We start from the raw sequence: 23,361 nt of genomic DNA on the forward strand, positions 1-23,361 counted from the left end.
CCACTCGTCTCCAAAGTTGAAGGTGCTAATGTGAAGATGCCCTAAGCTGGACAAGTGATGTTGATTGATTGTGGGCCCAGCAGCTCCTCGCCCTCTCCCTTAGACCAGCCGCGAGCGCAGGGCTCGCAGCTCGGCCCCAGGGCATGCGGGTGCCCGGTGCAGGAGCCACGGGGTGACAAGGACGGAGCCAGCAATGCTGGGGGCTTGGGCCCTGCTGTGGTCCTGGCTGTGCAGGGAACGTGCTGCTGCTCCTCTGGGTCAGACGTGGGCACAGGGAATATGGGAGAGCCAAAGCCTGCTGGCTGTTCACTTCCATCAGTATGTTTTATAATTCGGGTTTGTCATGTACTGTTTGGTTTGCAATAGACAGAAGCAGGAGGTGGCATAATAACCATCATGCTCTTTTGTTATCTGTTGTACGCAGCTCCACATAAACAGCAGAAAAATGAACGGCTCGGTTATCCTGTCAGCTACCGGGCGTGCTGCTCGCAGCCCCGCAGCACTTTCCCCAGCTGGGCTATCAGGACTGTGTGAGAAAATACAGAACTGGCAGCTAATTCGGCAGCACTGGTGGTTAGCAGGAGGCGCCCTGGTAGGGCAGCCTGGTTGAGCTGGTAGCGTTCTGCCTCTGTAATTCGGCGTACCCCAACATCTGAATGCGTGAGCACTGCTCAAGGGATCAGCGCTTTTGTAATTCTCCTTAATAGGGGAAAAAACAAAAGCCAACAAAATACCCAAACCCAGGAGGAAAGAAAAAAAAGCGTCCTTAGAAACCGAGAGTTCCGTGTGACATCCTCAACCACTCTAAAATAGCAGAGGATAATCTAGCTTAAAGAATGTTACGAATGACTTGATAGATTGAGAGCAGGCGCAGGCGCGCAAAAATGGGCAAAGCCAAGGCACAAACATGCCCTTGGCAGCGTCAGAAGGGTTTGATAAGATTTGACATAACCTAAAAATATCTACTGGCTTCCAGAGTGTGGCTGTCAACAGAAAAAGAGATCAGCTACGTAAATATTGATGTTCTCTAATAAGCTGTTAGAGTGATGGATATGGAGAAAGGGCAGCTTGTCGCTGAATTTTCCTAAAAGCAAGATATTACCGTCTGTGCAGTCCTTTGGAAGGAGTTTTAGTTTCAGCCCGGGAGTGAAGCACTGGCCAACGAGCACATTTTCAGTTACACTCAGAGCACGGGAAGCTAAAGTAGGGAAGTTTGCTTGATAGGAATCCATTCATAAGTGTGGGAATTCTTTAAAATTGCTGCTTCTGTAGAAGTGCCTAGCAAAGGGAGATGGGAAAGAGCAGAAATAATAGCCAGGAAGCCCACAGGAGGTGAAACTGGTCGTTTGGCTACTGCAGCATCGTGTGCCTGTGGTCAGGTCTGGTGTAGATGTTGGCCCAAGTTAGTTGTTTGTTGGTTTTGATGAAGATGTGTTCGATCTCCACGTAGTTGACAGCTTCTGTGCCATCACTCAGAAACATAATAATTGGGCTTGGATGCTGTTAATGCATACGCTGTTCCTCGCTGCTTGTGTTGTGGGCAGAAGAAACTCAGCACCCGTGTGTGGAGGTGTATCTGTAAGGATCTGCAGGCATGCCTACGGCTCGGGGTGCAATCTGCAGATAAGGCAGGGCCTTTGTGTGCTTGCAATTCTGTGAAAATGAGCAATGTTGGGTAAATCTGTTTGGGGAATGGTACAACAAAAGCTTTATGACTAATGGCATCAGCTAAAAATCATCTTGTTTGTGCAGGTTGTGTTTCAGAGCAGTGAATGCCTGGCACTTTGTAGCACTTTATTAAATGCTTTATTGTAAAATAACATTACTGTTATGGACGTGATGCTAAGTTCTGTACTCTTCTCCCCTTGGGAGACCTTTGTTTTCAGCTCAGATACGTATTCCTGCTGAAGTGTTGCTATCACCAGTTTATTCTGCTTCAGTTTTGATTGGCTTAATTGTCCCGTGGAAATTTGCCTGGAATGACGATGGGAGTGGCAGCAGGTAACCGTTTCCTGGATGGCAGCTTTAAGATTTGCTCTTTATTGCTCCTTGTTGGTCTCCAGGCTGATTCCGAATTTGGATCATATAGTCCTTCTTATAAATACTTCTAAGAGGCAACATTTCTTTTTTTGAAACTTTGTTCTTGCCTTCAGTGGTGACAGTGTTTCACTGTATTTTCAATTCATCCCTCTCTTATGTCCTTGGCTGCCTTCTCTACTTAGTTCTTCCTCTAAGCTCATAGCATCACAGCATAAATATATTAACAGCTACTGAAATATATATGCATTTGGTTTGTGTCAAGAATACTCACATAAATAAGGATTTGCTAGATCAAGCCTCTCGGAGCTGACCTAATTTTCAGTTTTAATCAGGTTACAAACGATTTCAATGCATGTTTCATGTTTTAGAAGGGTTAACAAGTGAGGAGATTTTGGACCCCATCCCCAGCTGGTACGAGCTGGCAGTGACGTTGTGACCTGGCAGCGCTGTCACTTGAGGAGCAGGGAGAGGCCTCAGCTCTAGCCTGCACCACACACGTGAAGAAACAAAACCGAGGCAGGCTGTGCTGAGAGCTTTGTGCTGTACGAGGGCGAATAAATGGTAACAGAAAATGACAAAAAAACTAAGAGGTGAGGTGGGGACTTGTGTGAAGAGGGCTGGTGGGCACAGCTGGGAAGCTGGGCTTGAGCATGAAGCCCAGGCCCGAGCTGCCTTGGCAGCAGCCATGTAACCAGCCACGGTTTAGAGATGGCTCGTGCCACAGAGAGCACCTACTTCAGCCCCCCTTCCTCCCCCCCAAAAAAAAAGGTGGCTCCACGGGAGCCATCTTCTGTGGAAAAGAGCAGCGAGAAGAGATGAGACGTGCTGGGAGCTGTTGCCTTTGCTAATGGCCCTAATAGCGAGGGAGCTTCTGCAGCTCCTCCCAGAAGTGCTGCTGCTGGGAAGGAGGCGGATTTGGTGGGAGGGACCCTGTCGTATGGAGTTAATTGAATAAGCTGTTCGTCTTCTAAGTGCTCATCCAAACTGGGCTTAGTGGCTCTCCGGAGATGTACCCAGCACCAGCTATGGAAATCCTTCTGCAGCAGAGCCTCAGATTACCCCTGCCTTTTGTTATACAGTGCTTTTTTTTTTTTTTTTAAATCCAGTGCCTTGCTGTGTATTAATCATTTTCGACAAATTCCCATGTTGTTTTCCTGTTGTGTAAATTCCCGTGCACTATCTGGGTGTGCATATTTTAGCTTACTGCGGCCTTGTAAGAGCAGTGAACGAGGCCTCATTTCCCTGCTTTAACTTTATGGGCAGGCTGGCATGGTGATTTAGGCACCGGAGGGAAGCGGTGCCCAAATTCCTCCGTCAGTTTGAACCAGATGGCAGCTCTGCTCTGTGCAGCTTCGTAGCAAGGGACAGTGGTGCCCCAATAGCTGTGGATTCCACAGCACTGGTCATCAGTGGTACAATTTTACTGTTTGCACAGTGCTATGAGCACAAATACATCAAGAGAACGGACATCTCGGAGAGGCTGGGGGGCTCCTCGGATCAGGCGTGAGTGCATGGTGGGCTGCCAGCCGTGGGCAAGGAGGTGGGAGAGTCACAGCAGTGCTTCTGGACTGAGGAGAGATCTCTTACAGGCAGCACGTGTTACTTTCTCAGGCGTGTGTTTCTTTTAGGTACAGCATTTTAATAGTAGAAACTCTGTGTAATGCAAGAAATGAATGGTGAGAAAGCTCTCAGCTGCTTCTAGGGATGGATCATGGACCTGCTCTTGGGAAGAAGCAGACTAAGTGTGACTCATTGTCAAGAGGGAAATAAGGCTGCTGAAGGGAACACTGAGATGATCTTTCAATACTTGTATCCAAGGGAAGTCACTCTCTGTGGTGACCAAATTTCCTGATGCAGGTCAGTGAGGTTTCCAGTGAACAGAGGGCAGGATTATTTACACTGCTCTCAAGAGGAGCAGAGGTGAAAATTAGCAGGTATCTGAGAGGGAATCTGCTGTACGTACGAGGCGATGCAGTGCAGGCTCTGACACCAGGATGCACAAGCCGATCTATGTGGATAATACGAGTTTTTTTCTTTTTGATTTTAGAATCAACCTTGTCCTATGTTAGGCAGCTGGAGGCAAGAGTAAGACAGCTGGAGGAGGAAAATCGCATGCTGCCCCAGGTGGGTGACTTCTGCTGGTGGGAACAGTAGCTGGCAGCTAGACAGCAATGCCTGAGTCTGCGTGCTTGGGATGAAACCAGGATCACGGGTCATTTAACGTTACTGCATTTGAACACTCAGGCTGAGCCTGTGGGGAATCAAAGGCACTCACATCTCTTGTTCATCTCGCTTGTGACTGAGGGGTGTATTTATTGAAGACTGTGACAATACTTTCATTCATTTTTCTTCTTTGCAGGTGTTGATACCTTGCTAAGAAAAATTCACTAGAAGCCACTACTCATAGCTGAAAATTAATTTAAGGGTTGAAAATTACAGTGATCTGGGCCCTTACATTCTGGTTTTATTGCAAGATCTTCTTGTTATTTAAAATATCCAGTGTTTTTTATAGTTAACCAAAATATTTTGCTGTAAAAAACAAATGTTTTAATAATAATTGAGTTATATTAGCAATATTTTGGAGAATATATTAGATATATAAACACAAGACTGAAATTAAATCAGATAAATAAGCAAATCTGAAGTTAAACGTTTTCCCGGTATGTTTTTAAAAATAAAAATGTAGAAGTTCTGTAAGAGTGAATCAAAGACACTTATAATTTTATATATATCTTTATGCATACATAACAGTGCGTATTTCTACCATATTTCATTAAGTAATCCCTAGGAAAATCCATAAAGTCTACAAATGAAGTTGCCCACTGGAAGAAAAAAGTTGCATGTTGTTTAAATCAAACACTAATTTAAATGAAGATACTGGTCTGAAGAACACAAGTGCTTTTTATTGAACTTAAAGTACTGTCATCTGAATGTAAAATTCAAGACAAAAGTGAAATGCAGTAAGAAGTAAAATCCACGGATTCAGATTTATCGATGTGTATCAGCCCAAATGCCAGTCCATTAGGTAGATTTCAGCTGGGTTAACCAGTTCCTTCCCTTGGGCAAATTTTAAGTCAACTTTTCTTCTTGCCTGTAGTATGACAATTGGAAGGGCCTCTACAGCTCTGGTTTTGCTCTTGACTTGCTATGCAACCACAAGCTATTTATGTAACTTCTCTGCGCCCTCGTTTGCTGATCTGGAAAAGAAGGACAGAAAGAATAGCTGAGTGTCTACCATTAACACCTAGACAGTCTTCAGTTGAAAGGCAAAGGCTAATCCTGTGATAAAGAATATTATTTTCTTGTCAAAAAAGGTGTTCAGGGCAAATGTCAACAAACTCACATGAAAAATAGCATTGAGCCTTGGTTTAGGTCTGGGACAGCAATGGGGGATAAACTGTGCAGAACATTTCTCTGTGGGCAACATTTTTTACAAGTGACCTCGTGTTTTATTTGCCTAGGGTTTGAGGTGCTCAGGTGGAGCCCCGTGAAATGTGTTACCTGATCTTGCCAGAGACTGGGACACCCTCGCTGTGCATGTTGAGTTCATTGAAAACCTTAGATGGGATGCCAAAACCAGAAAACAGGGCTTGTGAAAATAGTGAAATAGCCCGTGAAAACTGAAACACAAAATGATTGTTGTGGGGCTTCACGGGGGAAGAAGCGGGTGGCCAAGGCTCACAGACTGCTTTTTGGTTTAGATACTCAGGCTGGAGTTTGTCCTGTTTGGTTTTGGTTTTGTTGGCACCAGCATCTGAGGTAGAGTGCTGAAGTTTCCTGACGTCTCCAGACACTTGTTTTGAGGAATAACGAGTGGCATGGGCTCACAGTGCCTAGCACACCTCACTCCCTGTTCCTCCTGCAGAAAGGCATTGCTCTGGGGAGAGGAAGGCACACAGACATCAGGCTTATTCTGCCCTGGCTATCCATTATGCCAGCATTACCTGTGCATGAGTTCCTTCTGGGGCTCTGCCGTCCCTGTGCCCACCACCCCGACCAGCTGTCGGCTCGTCGGCCCCGCCACGGATGCAGGGACACGGGGTGGGAACGCCAAAGCTCCTGGCGCTGGTTCTGCTCCCCTGAATGGGAGGAATGGGAGCCCGTTAGGCTTCAGGCCAAACCGAGCGCTTTGACAAATCAAAGCTGAGAATAGGAGGCAAGTTGCACAACTGGAGAAGGTTTTTGGCACAGCTCTTATGCAGCCACAGCCTCTCAGTGTCACCGGTAAGGGTGCCACCGGCTGTCAGCACAGCACCAGCGGTGGTGTTGAGGGGCTGTGGGAGGTGCAGGGCTGCTGGGGGGCAGCTCCTAGCCTGTGCTATGCTTTTCTTCTCTCCTCTCTCGTTTGTGTCCTTTCTTTTCCCCCCTTTCTGCTCATGTCACCCATGAAAATGCACCGGCACACTTACTTCGGGTAAACCTCTCCTTCCAGCTGCACTTCACCGTGGTTCTTTCTTCCTGTATGTTGCTTTGCTTCTCTCAACCCATACATATGAGTTCTCTTTTCAAAACCCCACAGACCTCTAGTGTAAAGGTTTTATTAATATTTAGTGGCAAGAACGTCTCCAGAGGAAATGGTTTTAAGTGGTGCCATCACCGTTCGAATGGGAACTCAGCTGGCTCTGCCCTACTGAAGGACTTCCTTGTCCGGGGAGGTGCAGCACCACCTCTCAGCCAATATTTTAGTTTAATCAGGTAACAGGAAGGGTATAAAGGGCACATACTCACTTAAGCCTGTCAATTTGTCTTCCCATGCTGCAGAGCTGTTCTGGTGATGGTTTATAGCATAGAAACATGGGTTAGCAGTTGTGAGGAGCCACAGATGGATGTAGGTGAGCTCGGTTGGGGAGGGCAGCCATTAGCTGTTCTTGTCTTCTCTTCCTTTCTTTTCCTCCCTCCCAGATAGCTTATAACAAGATGTGATCCAGACCCTTTTGGTTTCTGGCCACAAATAGTTTTTTTTTTTTTGTGCAATAAAACAGATCCTTTCCAAGATTTATGGCACACAGCTGGGTTTTCTGGTGAGAATGCCAAGGTGGGAGACAAGGGGCAGAGCACGCAGCTCGCACTGGTGCTTCTCAAGCACTGGTGTGGGTAGCAGCGTGTAGGGGCAGCAGGATTTGAGCGACGTGTCTGTTCTGCTGGACGAGTTTCAGGCCAGAGTAGTGCCCCCTGGCAGTAGGGCAGGAACGGCTCCTTGCAGCCCAGGGCTCTGCGGCTGCCTCGAAATGGACACAAAGCCCCAGCGATGCTGTTTGGCTGCTGACAGCCAAAAAGCTGCACGATGGTATGGCTGGTGCTGCAGCCAGAACAGGCTGCGGAGCACATGGTAATGAAGATACCCAGCGATAATTAAGAAAATACGTAAGGACCAAACAATGGATTCAGATCCCAGTTACGGCTCCCTGGGCTGTGCTAGAGCTGAGTTACCAGGGCAAATAATTCCAGATAACTGAAACCAGGAGAGGCCTTCCAGACCGCACGTGGTGCGTAGCTGCTATCCCTGCCTTACGCTGCTGGAAGGGAGACTGGGATCTGGCATCCACATGGCAATTAGCTGAAGATAGTCCTGGGTTTTCTGAGGGATAGTATTTCAGGGCTGATAAGCTCAGCTGAAACGTTACGGAAATGTGGACATCTGTCATATAATGACAGTGAATGCATTTGCAGAAGGTATTCTTGGCAAGCCACCCAGCTTAAATTGCTTCAGTTTGTATTTGCTTCATGGGAGGAGGGAGCACAAGGTAGAGATGGAAAGTTGAGATGTTTTCCCTCGGCAAACTCCTCGTCCTAGTAATTTAGCAGGACCTCTTAATGAAGGGGAGAAGTACCGCCAGCACATGGCCTCTTGAGCAAAGAAGCCGTGTGGGTCCGTGGGGCTGGAGGCTGCCCGCAGGATGCTGAATGCACGGGGGGACATCGCAGCCACAGGGCAGGGGTGGTGCCGGCTGGAGCTGAGCTGCTCTGCTCCCTTTCACGGGCACGTTTCTGCCTCTGCTTCCTCTTTCTTCCTGATAGGAGTCTTGGTGCTTTTCCATCCCCTTCTGTTGCAGCTCCTTTTCCAGCGTTGCTTCAGGCACTTTTTCTTTTTTCTTGTTTTCCTTCCTGCGTCCTTGCTAGCCGTTTCCAGTCCTTGTGTATTTAAGTGTGAAACAGCAGGCATGACCCTTAGGCACACACTGGTTTATTTTTAAGCATTTCCAATGCTTTCCCTTTTTCTTCCCCCTTCTGTTAGAGTATTACATTTTATTTCAACCTACATTTCCAAATCTTTCAAAACCCTTTTTGCTGAGATCTGTATTTTTGATTTTCCCTCTGCATGGCCTGGTTTTAGCTACGAATCTAATTAAAAGTTGGGAACCGCTTGGTTAGTGCTTTTGTGCGTGTGTAAGATCTGTGTCACGCACAGTCCGATGCCGGTTATCTCCTCCCTTTAGCAGCGTGTAGAAGAACAGAGAATCCTTCAACCAAAGGGTAGTTACACCCACTGAACTAATCACGTCATCAAATATTTGCTGGAAGTAAATCAACGGCATCCCTCCACCCTGTGCTTTCATGTCGTGGCATCCCTGCTTTAAATTCACAGGTCCCTTTCGGCCCCTTGGCAGTCGGAGCTTGGGGTGTGCCACGAGGACACGTGGATTTGGGTGGCAGCATGCACAAGGGGAGGTCCCTGCAGTGGTCTGAGAACAGGGCTTGCCATGAATAACCACAGCATTTTAAAGCTGACGGGGTTGTTCCCTAGAAAAATCGTTGCTGATTTGCTTGGTGCGTTAGTCCTTCAGCAGAGCACCACGCTGCACTTTATCACTTTTGTTTTCCCTTTCTCCTGCCTGTTTGAAAGAAGCTAACAAATACAGCTTGTATTTTATTTTTTTTTTCCTTTTTTCGTTTTTTGCAAGCTAACAGGGAAATTGAGGGCTGGGGAAACTGGAAAAAAAGCTTTGAAAATCAGGTGGTGATTGAAGCGGGCTGGCAGTTCCGCAGCAGGAAGGATGTACTTCCCCAGGAAACCACTTGCCTCTGGGATAAAAGGCTGGTGCAGGACGAGGCGGCTGCATTTGCTGAGGTCTCCTTTGGTGCAGGGATGGAGCCGTGCTCAGTGGACAGGGGAGCTGTGTCTTCTCCAGGCGTCGAGAGGTGGCTGCAGGTGTCCTTGGGGCAGTTGTGGATGTTTTTTTCTCTCCTATCTATCCCTGCGTGCCGTGGGGAGGCGGCAAGTCAGGCAGCAAGCAGTGTGCTTCCTTCTCCCCCTCTGTCAGGGCTGGCGGATGAGCTGCCCCTCCCTCGAGCCACTCTTCGTGCTGCAGCAGTGTTGGTTCGTGACTGTCTGTATCAACAGCATGGGCTGAAAATACGGTGCTGTCCACTGGCTCGAGAAGAAAGGCTCGTGGTTAGTTCCCTCCATCAAAGAGTGCCCTGTTCTACACAGGGGTCTTTATTGTGCCCACGAGCAGGGCCCAGCGCAGGGTTTGCCTCTGGCGCTGTGGGGGCATGGCCTGAGCGTCCCTAACATTTCGCAGGCAGTGCAAGGAGATGCTGGATTTCCATTCATCTGATTTTTTTGTAATGTGGTATTATGGGGTTGAGTCAGATTGCCTGTGCTTCCTATTCACCGAAGAGTTGCATATTGGCACTGGATGTTTTGTAGATCTACTTACAACAGAAAATGGATGTGCATGTTTAGTGATTGCACTTCTCTGCCTCTTATCTCTGTGGCAAAATGTACGGAGGATGTTTTGTGGTTTTTACCTGCTTCAGACGGTGCTTTCTGCAGCCCCATAACCTGCACACAGGACACATTAGGCTCAGAGGAAGGAATGTCCAAAGCTTGCTGTAGCCTGGGCAGAAGGGCCAGGCAGGGGCAGTAGGGAAGGCTGGCAGTGTAGGGTGAGCAAAAAAAGTCAATTCTTTGATGTTGACCTTGTGTAGCCTTGTTTATTCAGAATGATTCACGATGTTTAAAGTCAATGGAGCCATGACTTAATCCTTTCTGGCTGATTCAGTCCCACTTCCACAGCTTCACTCCTTGATAATGAATGAGGAGATCTGTCCAAAACGTGTGGGCACGTGGGGTGCCTACTTTGAGTGGCTGAGTGCAAGTGCTGTGTGGGGTCAGAGAGGAGGAAGGGAACAGGTTTCTGCTCCTGTCTTCAAGGTCCTGCTCAGGGTCCAGATGTGATCTGGGTCAGGCAGTGGTGGAGAAGGGAAACTCAGGTCAAGTTTTTCAGGAAGGATAAGCGCTGCCATACTCCCCGCTGGCAAGCGGCAGCTCTGATGGATAGGTCTGAAAAGCACACTCTTTAGTCTCCTAAGGCATCTTGTTTTCAGACATCACCACATTGGCAAAGTGCCTCTTCCTCTTGTTTTGCTTCACTGCCTCAGAAACTCATAACGCAGCCAGCAATGCTGCAATGTCTGCGGACTCGAGGGACCTCGGGAGGAAGAACAGCCCCATGCTCACTCTGGTGCCACATCCCGTTGGAACAAGCTTCCTGCAAAGAAGGCAGAAGCTCTGCCGCCCTTGTGGGGTGGCCTCACTGGGATGAGAAGTCCCTGAGCTGCAGGATGGGGCTTCAGGGCTGCAAGGCCTTACTTCTTAAGAAAAGCTTATGTCTCTTATCAAGGACGGAAGCAGGTAATCCAGAGGGCAAGTGCTAACTTTCAGTCTCCTACCAACGTGCTGAGAACGCTGCTTAGAGCAGTGTGTGCACAACAAGTTCCCCGTCCTCACCAAGGGAGACAGAAGTGTGCTGCCTGTGGCACAGAAGTGGCTGTGGAGGAGACGTGCCTGGAGGAGGTCCTGAGCTCTTGACAGCAGCACAAGTCACAGGAGTGTGATTTTCTCAAATTCAAGTTGCTTTAGATACACAGTCTGCACCAATTTTCCCAGCATCTTGATAACAATATTTATATTTTACAATTCAAAATTGCATAAAATCTTTGCTGGCCCTGGAGTCAGTAAAAAATAAAATAAAATCAGAATGCTTTGACTCATTAAGAAAACCCCAAAGCTGACTGAGGGAAATTCTCCCAAACCAGAATTGCTCCAATCTGCTTTATTACCCCTTTTCCTTCCTCTTTCATTTCCTTTCCCAAAGTATAGCATTAAGCCTGCCCAGTCACCGACAGATCTATAAATCCTTCCCGAAGAAGAGTCCTAATGCTCCCCCAGAGATCACAGCAAATTGGTAACAGCCGCTGCCGGGGGGAGCTGCGGGACGATGCAGTGCCAGTGCGTGCTGCTCAGCCCCGGGCTGAGACCCCCGGCTCACGCCGCAGCCACTGCTTGCCGGGAGGGAGGCTCCACAAGACAAGTTTGTGTACCAAGGCGGGTTTCATATTCAGACTCAAGATACCTTTTCCGTGGGCTTAGCACGTGTAGCATTCTATGTTTTGGATTGCTTTCAGGGTTTTTGAACAGGTAGGGTTCAGCCCTGCAGTCTGGGTGCAGAGCAATGGGGTCGAGCCTACTGAGCTGAGTAGCTGCGATGTGCCCGGGGTCGTGCCTCTCCCTCGGCGCTGCTTCCAAATGCTGTGTCCTGACAAAGTCCTGCGCAGCTCACACAGTTGTTTTGGACAGGGGAGACGGGATCTGTGAAATTCAGCCTCATGCCATCTCTGTTCCCTTTTTCTCCCCCATCTGCCTTCATCCTTCCTATTGTTTAGGTTCCAGACACCCCCAAAGAGAGTGTGATGTGCCGTGTGCTGCTCAGCAGGGCAAATGAGTGCAGGTGGGGGCACTGATTCTGATCAGAGGCTCTTTCCACTGCCATTAGTTTCTTTCAGAAATGCATTTCCCATGTGTTCCTGCAGGAATTACTGCTGCATTATTTTTTAATGTTTCCTGCGGTGTTTGATTCCGTAAGAAAGGCAAGTTTCCTCTCTCGCTTTGAAACGTTTGTTTTCTTATCCTTTACCTTTCTCATTTTCTAAACCCAAATCTGCATGGAGAGTGACAGTGAAGGATGCCCTCAGAAGAGGTCAGGTTGCAAGCACCTCGGCAGCAGCTGTGTGGGTGCAGGTCTCGCAGCGCTGTCGGAGCTCAGCCTGTTCTTAGCATCCACCGGAGCAGGCAGCTCGCTCGGGTTACCCCCCGGTCCCTCCAGAAAGTGCCTTGCATCCTGTGAGGCACAAGGTGACTGAGCTGCAAGGGTTTAGGCACCTCGTGTTGGTGTGGCAGTGTCCTGCAGAACCCTCCCAAGCTGTCACTGGGAAGAAAAAGCCCTTTGGGTTGGCAGAGCTTGGGACAAAATCCCGGCCCAGGTGAGGGGGGAACACTGCCCAGGGCAGCCAGAGCTGGGGGAGGAGTGCTCCCTGCTCCCAGCTCCTTCCCCGCTCGGCTGCGGCTGTGCTCGCACTGCAAACTCTGCAGCACTGTTTAAAAAGGTTCTGTGACTTTTGTGGGAATAACGACCTCCAAAATTGTCGGGCTGAAGTTAAACGTTCTCAAAAACCTTTCTCTGGCGCCAAAATCATCTCTCTGAGCCTCACAGTACTTCTGTGAGGAAGCATACTGAAATTGTATTGCTGTGCCCTGATTTTCCAGGTAGATGCCCTTGAGGGCCAGAGTGTTTGAGAGATGCTCAACAGTGGTGCTTGAGCTGCCTCTCGGGGGTGTTGGTTACTGTGGCACAGAAAGAGGGTGACTTTGGAGTAAAACATGCCGTCAGTGCTTCTCAGCATTATAACAAAAATAACATGTTTTAATTAGTTACCAACCCTTTTCTTTATTAAATAGTCTTTAATCTTTTGCGAAGGATCCCATTAAGATGCCAGGAGGGGCGGAGGGGAGTTACTGCTCAGCAAACGAGCCAGCTAGCATCAGTGGACATGGCTCAGCCTCTCAGCAGTCTGAATCAGTGGTAAATGCTCTGAAGGTAACGCCTCTCCGGTACAGTCCATGCAAAACGTCGTGTCTGTTACTCAACTCGTGTCGTATTGTCCTGGCAACATTCCTGTGGGCACCACTGGGATGTTGCTGTCATCAGCGGGATTGTTTTTTCTGTTTGTCACTCATTGCATCTGTGGGCTGTGTGTTCCTCGGGGCAGGGGGCAGGCCGGCACCACGGGGGCGATGCCGGCTGTAGCTTCTCTCTGAATCACTTTGCACTGCCTTTGTTGGAAGATGAAAGCGGTGTTTTTCTGAATAAGCAAGTCTTTTACTTCGTCTAGTATGCACACTTGTTCTCCAGTGAAGTACTATGGATTGCTGTAACCCGTACAGAGAAAACCTTTAATGCAGACATGAAGCCAGCATGCGTGGTACACTCATAACGATAGCAGAGCTTTGGGCTGAAGGCCGTGCATCGTCATCCTGAGGTCTCTGCTGAAATTTCCGTGAGAGCAGCTGGAATTACTCTGAAGTCAGGGCTGGATTGCCCAGACCTAGGTTGTTTTGCTACACAGCAATTAATGCAGACACTCAGAGGGGCAAATTCACCAGTTCTTACCTCTGACAAACGTGAAACTGTTGCAATTAATGACACTACACAAGCTGTTCGGAGGTGCAGTGGTTTAGCAGGTGATGGCAATCACCACCAGGCTGAGTTCACAGCCCAGTGCATGTGCCTCAGGCTCCTCTGGGGAGGGATCCAACCCCCTGGCAGCCTGAGCAGGGCTCTGACATGATCATTTTCTGGTGCTTCTCGCAAGTCTTCTCACCTGTGTTATCATCATTTGCTAAACTTGAATATTCATTTGGTTAAGCGGGTGTTACTCCCCTCTTCCACAGACATCGTAGGGACATGCTGCTTACTAGGAGGACAGAGGTTTGCACTCCATCAGGGAAGAGCTGGAAGGGGCATCTGTAGGGATTCACTCTTTTTTTTTTTGGAGCTTCTTGGAGATGCACAGAAGAGCTCAGTAGAACTGCTGACTTGTCTGGACATCCACTTGTGTGGATGGTGATCATCTGCAGGTAGCTGGGTGACGTTGCCTTTTCCATGAAGCCTGTGGACATAGGTTTATGTAGGTGCCCTGTGCGCAAATCACAGCAATCAGATCCTTTCCTGTAACATAAAACCAGGGTGCAGGGCTTCACCACAGCCTCCTCACCTCTGTTAATCCAGCATCTGAGCGGGGGGAGCAGTGCCAGCCTTGTCCCAGCCAGAAGAGGTGCGACCCAGCTCCCTGCTGCTGAGCAGCGCCCAGCGTCCTGCCTGCACCTCCCATGTATTTCACCTGCTGCTGCCTAGAAGAAAAAAAAAAGCCATGCCAAGTAATTTTGCCAAGAGAGCACATGTATCTGTTGGAAAAAGCCTTTTGTAGTTCTCTTAAAATGCCCATTGGCAAAGGCACTTTGCTGAATGGAACATTTAACAACATGCTCTTGACAGCCTGTAATAGCTGGTTAGTGGAAGGGAAATATTTGAACAATGGCTGATACCTTGCTTGCTGAAATGGATTGATAAGAGGTACATGGAATTTAGTTCAATATGATGTGAAATCTCAGCTTTTAGTTTGCTAGGAGGTATTGCAGCAGGCAGAAATAGATATAAATGATATGGTTATATTTGAAATGGAAAGTGAGCTGTCAGCTAAACAGACTGCCCGACCTGCCCGTCCTCAGCCAGTGAGGAGATCCTGCTGAGGAGAGGCACGGGGGCTGGATCCTGCCTTTCTGGGGAATGCAGAGCTGCCACGTGCTTCAAGCAACTGAATGAGATGCATGGGGAAGAATGAGCCCAAATCAGGAGCTGGGTTTTCTTTACAAATGTGGCTGGTTAGATTCTTGGGAAAAAAAAAAAAAGTGGTGGGGAGGAGGAAGATGGGCTTTGTTACAAAACTTCGGTGTTATGCAGTCTCCTAACACACAGCAAGAAAGGTAAAATCTTAAAAGAAACAAAAAAACTTGCATGTAAATCCCTCATTGCTGGAAGCAAGGCTGAAAGAGTGCAAAGAGCCAAACAGCCCGTCTGGTAGAGGCTCGTCTGTGACCCGATCCGTCACAGAGTGCTTGAAAGAAGAAATTCCCTGAGTCTCGCGCTGGGGCTGCGACTTGGCCACCTTCCCACGCTGCCGGTGGCTGTGGGATCGTTCCCTGTGTGCCAGCGATACCGCCAGGGATGGGTTAGCAGCCGTTGTGTATGGCAGGGTACGTTTCTCTCCCTCTTTGTGAGTTGTGCACGACCAAAGTGCACGCTTGTGTGTGGGGATGTGTGTGTGCTAGTCCGTGCTCTTCACGGACCAGGGTCTGTGTTGATGGAGTGATGCCAGACATCCTATCTGACCGCCCCAATAACCAAGGGCAAAGGCTTAGCTGCAAACCTCGCATCAGGTTTTCCTGTCCTGCAAGCTCCACTGTGCCATCTGCAAATTAACGGGAGGTGTGGTTTAATCAGAGGCAAGGTCTGAGGCTAAGTGTAGGAGTTGCTGCAGAAAAGCGAGTGTCCTGTGATGCCTGGGAGGTCAGGCAGGAAGATCTAATGATCTCTCCTGCCCTGAAATGCAGAGTACTGTAATCAGCCTAATTATCTTTAAATGCAGTTGGACAGTTACATGTGCATGTCTGTACTCAGGAAGGACCTGTGAAAGCTTAAATATACTACTGCTCTTATTTGTGGCTGAGAAACAAATTGCTACAATGCCTTTTTTCTTTTTTAAAACATACCCTTGTCTCGGAAGCTCAGGAAAGCATAAATCAGCAGGATGGTAAAGATGCTTCTCACTGCCTCCGTGAGACAGAAAAAAATGTGGCTGGAGAAGTGTGTGTGTATACTTAAAGTGTTTAATTTTGTATGCCATATTGAGCCTGGAAACACCTGAAGATACAAAGTATTTTCATTCAAATGCTGACAGCAAGCCCTTGAAGTTTTCATATGGAAATCAAGTCAATTACTGTTCTAGTAACGCAATTACTGTTTTAATAGGAACACAATAATTTTAACACGTTGGTCTGTATTGATTAGAAAATTCTATGTGTGATAATGTATTAGGGATAAATTACTGTATGAGTCAGCTGACCTGAATTTATCCTTCAGAAGAATGAAATTTGGCAAACATGAAGTCTGGCAGCCTCAGTTTCCCCATGCGTTTAAAGGCCCGTATCTGTTGCCCATGCTATTTCTTTGCAATTTATGGGTAAAAAGCATTTTTTAACTAATACATATTTAATAGTCTATAAAAGTTCTCAGGATATAAGTAAAGCCACTTCTAAAATGCTAGTATGCTAAACTTGACATTATCAACTCATTTTTGTAAATCCCAAATATATACTTGTCCTTCTGCCTTGTCCCTTTGTTCCCCAGCCATCCAAGGCTCTGCCGCTGGCATTGAAACGCTGCCTTTTCTTCCAACTTTATGATCTAGGTCCGATTTGACTATGGGTATATTATTAGACCTTTAAAATAGTTGGTTATTTCCTCCCTGGTTTTGCTTTTTCTTATATTCATCTAGTCTCTGTTAAAAGAACAGTGGAGTTGTGATGAACTAATTATAATGTTTCTTTTCTCTTTTGCATCCTCATTACAGTTTCTTCCAGTTTGTAGCTCGCTGTTTTGCTCCAGCTTCATGTGCTGCGGGTTTTTGTTTGCATGAAACATTTGCCACAGCATCGCTTTGCCTGTGAAAGCAGTGGAATGATGACAAGTTTGATTTGGGGCTCCATAATTTTGGTGCATAGTCTTCGTGGGTACCAAATGCAATTTGGATGCATAACTCATGTTGTGTGGTTCTTTATGAACGTTTTATCAAGATAATGGCTGTGGGAATTTTCTCCTCAGGATGTGCATATGGTACTTACACCACCTCATCACGGCTTAGTTGAGAATGTTTTTGCTTTGTATTTATACACTTGCAGTGTCCTAGGAGAGCATAGCAATATATAGTAGCAGGTGTGGAGGTAGTTTATCATGTGGTAGTGAGTGTGGAGGTACTTGCAAAGCACAGGGACGTCTGGATTAAGTATGGAGAGGGGTTCTTCGTGATTTTCCTCAGGCGACTGGTAAGTTGTGTTCACAGGGCTGCAGAAGGCTCAGTGGGGCTGGGAGCCGAAGGGAAGGTGGGATATGCTGTGTGGGGCTGGTACAGGGGAGTCAGGGAGCCCAGAGATCAGCACAAGTATTTAATGCAGCACATGAAGTACTGCGGCCATCAAACGCTGCCGCTGCCCTCAGGTAACGTAGCTGCTCCCGTCTGCAGTTAGGGGGCAGGTTTCCACCTGGCTTCCAGGGAGATTTCTCCATCCTTTCACTTTGGTGTGTTGGAAGGAAGCCAGAAGTGAATCACGCTATGGAGAACGTCATATCCCTTGTTCAGGAAAGGCTTCTGCTAAAATATTGAGTGAAGTCTTTGGTACTGAACTTCATATTCTGTCAAAAGTATTTAAAACACATTCAGGAATGCTCAGGCGTTACATTTTCTCTTGAGTGCTTGCAAGCACAAAGTAATTTCATTAGTGCTGCATGTGACAAGTCAGCGTTGAACTAGTGAGCTGAGAAGAAAGCAAGCTTATGTGCAAATCCAAAATGCATATGCAACGTGGAGGCCAAACAAACCCGTGTGCAGGTGGCAGCAATATGTCCAGCTATCATGCCTATGCAAAGAACGGTACGTTTGCTAGCACAGAAGGGGAGTTTGATGATAAATCTGCAGAAATTTAGCTTATATCACCCTGTGTTTCTGAAAAGGAGGCAAATACAATTACCGTGATGCCTTCGAGATCCAGGTCTCTTTTGCACAGAGCAAAAGTGGTTGTTGATACAGATTTCTGTTTCCTACTCACAAAAATGGCACGAATGTTTTCTTTGACCCCACCTTGTCAGTTCTGCTTAAGATACCAGCTTTTCAGGGCTGTCTTGTGTGCCTTTGTCCCTTCCTAGCAATCAGGGGTCACTTGTTCAGCTGGAAATAAAGAACTTTAAGAAATGTCACCTTTTAGTTTATTTTCATGTCAGCATGAGCTGCTTGGTAAATATTGCCTAATGTTTATTGACCAGGAAAATTGTTGAAAGGCGTATCTGCACGACGTGCCTTCTCACAGAGGCATTCAGGTGGCCTCACCTTTCGGTTAGGGGCTAGGAGCGGCGGTGACCAAACGTCAGAAACTCCTGTCTCATCAAAGCCAGCCACAAAGGGGCTGCTTTCCCATCCCTTGCACAGAGTAACAGTAGGACCTTGGGGTGGTTCTGCCTTAACTTGACAGCTCTAGGAACTGGGGCTTGTGTCTTTTCAGGGTGTCAGCTTCCCAGGATCCAGCTGCTTTGCGTTTGTTCAGTGCCAGGGAACGCAACCTGTGTTTCACTCCTGGGCTTTAGGCACTGTTAAAATACACATAATTAATGGCAATGGAAATCAGTTTTTGCTTTTCTCAAGACGTTGTAGCGTTGCTCCAGGGACTGAGTGGTTTAGTAGTAGTTCTACTTTAGCTGGTTGCTAGTTGATGACGATTATTAAACAGAGGGAATGTTAAATTGCACTGCGCAGTGTGGCGGTGGTCACCTCTGCTCCTGGTGGCCCTGGAGGAGGTGCCTGCTGATACAACACGAGCTGCTCATCCTCCTGCTTCTCATTGGGACATCTCTTTTTAAGTCGTTATAAAACACGTTCCAGAATTCCTTTTTGGTATGATTTCTCTGCATTTTTAATTCCATAACTGTAAAGCGGGTGTTATGCAGTCATGAATGGGAGCAGATGTAAGAGGAAGGAAATCTTTCTAACAGATAGTCTCTGCTAAGAAAAAGGTGGGTAACTTTTACCGAGTGGGAGATCTCATTTGGACAAAACACACAAGCATGTACGGGACAGTGACCACATGCACAATTCCTGTGAGCTCAAGGAAGAACGAATGAAAACAGACGCTTTTAAAGCCTTGCTGATTTTAAGAGAACAAGTCAATCCTTTGTAATGAGCAGAACTTCTTTGTGCTTATCGAACTGGAAATGTTTAGACTCCTCTGGACTGAGTTTTGTGCTTCTGAATTGTGTTCTGCAAGAGATGTGGCTTGGAAACGTGGAACCAAGTTTCAGTTGAGGCCTATAAATGCCCTCAGCCTTGTGTCTGAAGCATAAAATACCTTGGTGATGCACGTGCTAGTTCATTCGTCTCCATTTCTAACCATTTTTAGAGGCATGTGCTTTCCGTGTGCAGCAAGAATGTTGTATCTCTCGAGAAACACTTTTCCTGGTCCGTGTCCCTCCCCTGCCCCTACATGTGCTGCATGGGCTGCGCAAGGAGCGCGGGGCGCCTCCGCATGCATGCCTGGACCCACGCCGCGTGCCGCCCCCGCTGCTAACGGGCTCTCTTTCTGTCCCTCCCTTTAGGTTGTGTGGAGGAAACTTGGAGATGCTGCAGGGTCGTGCCCTGGAATTAGACAACATTTGTCAGGAAATCAGTATAAAGGACCTATGTAACAGGCCCCAAGCACATCCTCTCTCTGAAGAGAAAGAGTTCGATCTGCTGGCAAGAGACAGTGACCTGACTGTGTCCCCAGCGCTGTCCCAGCTGGTGACGGGGTGGCTCCATGCGCTGCACCAGACTTCGCTGGGAGCCAGTGGAGATGCTGCACAGAGGTCTTTGGAGGAGCTGGGTTTGCAGTGCCCCCCAGTACTGCTGCTTCAGTGTACTGGCTACTGAACTGCTGCCTCGTCATTGCAACGCGCCACATTTAGAAGCACTGAGGTATTTCCATTCCTAACTAAACGATAATTGGGATTCTGCAGGAGTTAAATAAGTTATTATTTTCGTTAGTTACAGTGAAACTCTGGTAAATCTGAACAAATTTTCCACTAGATTTAACAGAAATTTTCCACCAGACTGGAGAGACATTGACAAACTGTGCCTTTGGTCCCAGCAGTTTTGACAAAGTCACTTCTTAGCAACTCACACTTAGGTCTGTAAAGTATCTAAAGTATCAGCTAATGGTGCTTAGGCTTAGACGATTTACAGCTGGTTCTTTTTTTTTTTTTTTTTTTTTTTTTTTTTGCTTTGGTAGACTACCTGCCTTTGGAGGTGCTAAAAGACCATACCTTCTCCTAACCAGCCAGTAGTGTAGCATAACTACAGTACTTGTAGTGAAACACAATTTCTTTCTAAATGAAAGTGAAGATAGCTTTCTTTTCAATTTACTTTGATGCAAAACGTGATGTCTGATGTTCACAGCCCTTTAACAAGCAGAATACTTAGGTATCACTATTATAGGTCTCGGAACAGAATTTCCATCAGAGTTGTTTTCAGAAAGTGTTTTCCAATTGCTAGGATGCTAATTTCTACTGTTTAATTTACAAACACGCTGGTTTATTTAACAAGACTCTATAAAAACCTAAAAGATTGCACTGCATTATAATAAAGCTTTTCTTGCTACTGTAGCATTCTTTGAAAGCAAAAGGTTTTATTATACTCGGAGCATGTCTTTCATTATTATGAGGCAGAAAGCTCTTGTTCGGATTGCCCGAGATTTGACCAGAAGGCGCCCTAGGTGTGCTTAGTTTATTTTTTACCTCTGTGTATGATACTAGTTGTGTGTATTGAACTGCAATGATAGGTATTTTGTGTATATCTAAAAGCAATGATAGTTTGATGTATGAATGTGCAACAGGCTTGTGACTGCTGTTGCTTAACTTTTTACCATAGCTGAGCATCAAAATAATTAATAAAAGTTTAAAAGAAAAATAGGAATGCAACAATTCCTGGTTTTCTTGTTTCTTCTTGGTTACTACGATTTGAGCCCAAGTCAGAATCCTTTCTCCCTGAGCTTGCAACATGCGGTGTTCGTGAGCTATTTGCAGTGGAATGTAGCTTGGTTGCTGTACAATCTTTTGTTGTGTAGGAGTATGATGTAAAATCTGCTAACTGTCTTCAGAAGAAGTGTGTTAATTTGCAGCAGTAGTTATATCGGTTTCTGTTGTTATTTTTACTTGGTACCATTTGATGTGAGGCCTCTTATCCAGCATTGCTTTCTCGGGCAAAACTCCTGGTTGCTCTGTCTCCTTGGGTTGGAAATGCAGAACCCAGCCTTCCGTTTTTGAGGCATTGCACTCTTGCATAATTTCTTATATGTATAACCCAGCCCAAACAGTCGTCTGTTGCCTTTATATGTTGTTTTCTCCCATACATATTGTTTGCATAGTTAAACTTAAATTGTTGTATTCCTATATATCTATATATATATATGTATGAAAAAATGTAAAACATGTACTTGTGCCTGCAGTACGTATGTGCAGGGGCTAATTTGAGGGACACTGGTCTTTTGACACTACTCTTGTGTAAATTTTGATACTGTATTAAAACTATTTTTTTACAGTTCCGCATACGACTGGGTATCAAGTATCTGTGTTCATCTTAGCAATGGTAATAAATTATAGAATCTCACCATCGTTTGCTCTCCTTTAATGACCGAAGCCGGGAGGTGCTTGGTTCACGTGTAGCTCTGAAGGAGCTGTTTGAAATGTTTCTTGCTAGGGTGAGAAACTATCTGCATGTGGTGGATTTTTGTTCACCTTCTCTCCAGGTCTCTTCAAAAATCCGAGGTAAGTGGACACGCTCGTATCTTTTATGCTAAATGAAGCAGCTGCTGAATGCGTTGATGTACAGACAGCGGGGTGGCAGCTCCCAGGTGGGACTCGTTGAGTCCCCAGCTGTGCTGCAAGGGCAGCCCCAGGGCACCTGTGCGGGGCCATGCCAACCCCCTTCTTGTGCAGTGCTGCTTTGGGCAAGGACAGGGCAACGTGGAGCTCCTGGAGCCATTTTCCTCAGGTAAGCAGTGTAAGTGTGTTGGTGGTGTTGGGGGAGGCTGGTTGTGTCCCACCATCTTGCACCAACTCTCCTGGAAAAAAAAAACAGCTAGAGCAATCAGTATCTTGCAGCTACTAAATCCTGTGAGGTCTGCTAAAAATACAGCTTGCTAAGAGGAAATTGTGGGCAGCGCATAGGGAAGAGGGTCAGTGCTGTTGGGGCTCCTCTAGCCTGCTGATATTTTTTATGCACTAACGAGTAAAGATTGCTGTAGTAGTCACAGACCCTTGCCTTGTCTGTCTTGCTTGCTGCCCACACAGTTTGGTGTTTTAAAGTAAAATGTAAGCACGCCCAACCTCATGGATTCCTCGATCAGTTGTTTTTAGCATAACTCTGTATCAGTAGAAAATTTGCACATGTTGTCACAGGGCCATTCTCAGCTCTTGAGCTGAGCATGAATGAGCTATAAAATTCACTACGCGAGTGGCTTTTAAATAGCACTTGCAGAGCAGATGCAGTGAGTGGATTTTCCTTGCTGTGGTGGAGGAAGGCTGTTTTGCATAAGGCTTAGAAAGTAAAGAAAGGCAGTTTGTTTTTCAGCAAGTGAATGGTTTCGGTAGAGCCTGTTCCCCAAAGGTTGCAGCTGATGGACGTGTTTATGAACACAGCTCCAAGCCTACATGCCCTTTTTAACATTTTGAGCATGGACTGGGAGCCAGCCCAAACAGGCTTTGCAGCATGGGGAAGGCACTGGCTGCATGCTGCGAACATCTCAAACACCAAATGCCCCCGGGCTTTTTGTGTATCCTGTAATGTCCTGCTCCATGTGTCGCTATCGGGTACCTCCTCACCAAACAGTGCTCTTGCCAGGACACTAGTTCATTTAATTCTTTATCCCTCTCTGAAAGAAGTCCCAGGAGACTGTGATTTTTTATACTAATCTCACCGGTTTGATGTAGAAAAAGATAGTAGAGATAACGGGGGAAAAAGATCTTTTCAAGACTCTCCTTTATTTTGAAATCCTGCAGAACAGACTAGCAAGCAGAGCTGCCAGATATATAATGCCAAGACCTCTTACTGTTTCCAAATTCACGTTTTACAGGCTCAGGTGAACCATGTGCCCTGGGACCCCAGCCATGAACATCCCCAGGCTGTGACTTCTGGTCATCCAGACACCTGAAGGTAAGAGCAGCTGACTTGATAGCAGCCCTGCCCGGATTTAATAAATAGAGGCACTTCATTGTTTAATCAACCAGCAAACAGGCATTTGCTGGGCTGCCTCATGATTATGGTACTTCCTAGCACATGCAGTATGGCCCAGAAGTGAATTGCAAGGTGTGGGTTGCCAGCTCTGGGAAGTGCCATCTGAACAATACAGTAAGCTGTAAAAGGAGGAAAGAACAAATGATCTTTTATTCTAATTCCTTTGTCCCCTCTTCTTTGGTGATTCCAGACACATCATGATTATTTTTTTTAACCCAGAAATAGCATGGTGTGGCTGCGATTTTCAAAATGTGGAAGAAAAACTTCAGTTGTTACGAGAAGGCAAATAGTGGGGCCACTTCACAAAATGATCAGAGAGGAGGCTTAGTAATTGATGAAGGAGCATGAGACTACGTGGAACAATCCTGAGCACTCTTGTTAGCTTTG

General features: G+C 46.7%; 1 protein-coding gene and 1 long non-coding RNA gene across 14 annotated transcripts in view; both read left to right on the forward strand.

The window, feature by feature from the left end:
- CCDC85A (coiled-coil domain containing 85A) overlaps positions 1-19,538 on the forward strand; it is a 170,229-nt gene extending 150,691 nt beyond the window's left edge. For 3 of the 8 annotated variants that reach the window (XM_068675285.1, XM_068675288.1, XM_068675287.1), the window contains 3 exons: positions 4,088-4,164; positions 12,801-12,920; positions 19,302-19,538. In XM_068675285.1, coding sequence (XP_068531386.1) covers positions 4,088-4,164; positions 12,801-12,920; positions 19,302-19,391 — 287 coding nt within the window. In that variant the 3' untranslated portion in view covers positions 19,392-19,538. Of the gene's footprint in view, positions 1-4,087; positions 4,165-4,399; positions 4,540-12,800; positions 12,940-15,666; positions 15,753-16,808; positions 16,812-19,301 lie in introns of those variants that run through there. The other 5 variants (XM_068675289.1, XM_068675290.1, XM_068675300.1 and 2 more) reach the window with 4 other exon arrangements.
- Positions 19,539-19,609: 71 nt separating this feature from the next.
- LOC137853205 (uncharacterized) overlaps positions 19,610-23,361 on the forward strand; it is a 72,754-nt gene continuing 69,002 nt past the window's right edge. For 5 of the 6 annotated variants that reach the window (XR_011094317.1, XR_011094316.1, XR_011094315.1 and 2 more), the window contains exons 1-2: positions 19,610-21,732; positions 22,814-22,893. This is a non-coding gene — a long non-coding RNA (uncharacterized lncRNA). The remainder of the gene's footprint in view (positions 21,733-22,813; positions 22,894-23,361) is intronic. The other variant, XR_011094319.1, reaches the window with a different exon arrangement.

This window comes from Anas acuta, chromosome 3, assembly GCF_963932015.1.
Source record: "Anas acuta chromosome 3, bAnaAcu1.1, whole genome shotgun sequence".
NCBI classification, from domain to species: Eukaryota; Metazoa; Chordata; class Aves; order Anseriformes; family Anatidae; genus Anas; species Anas acuta.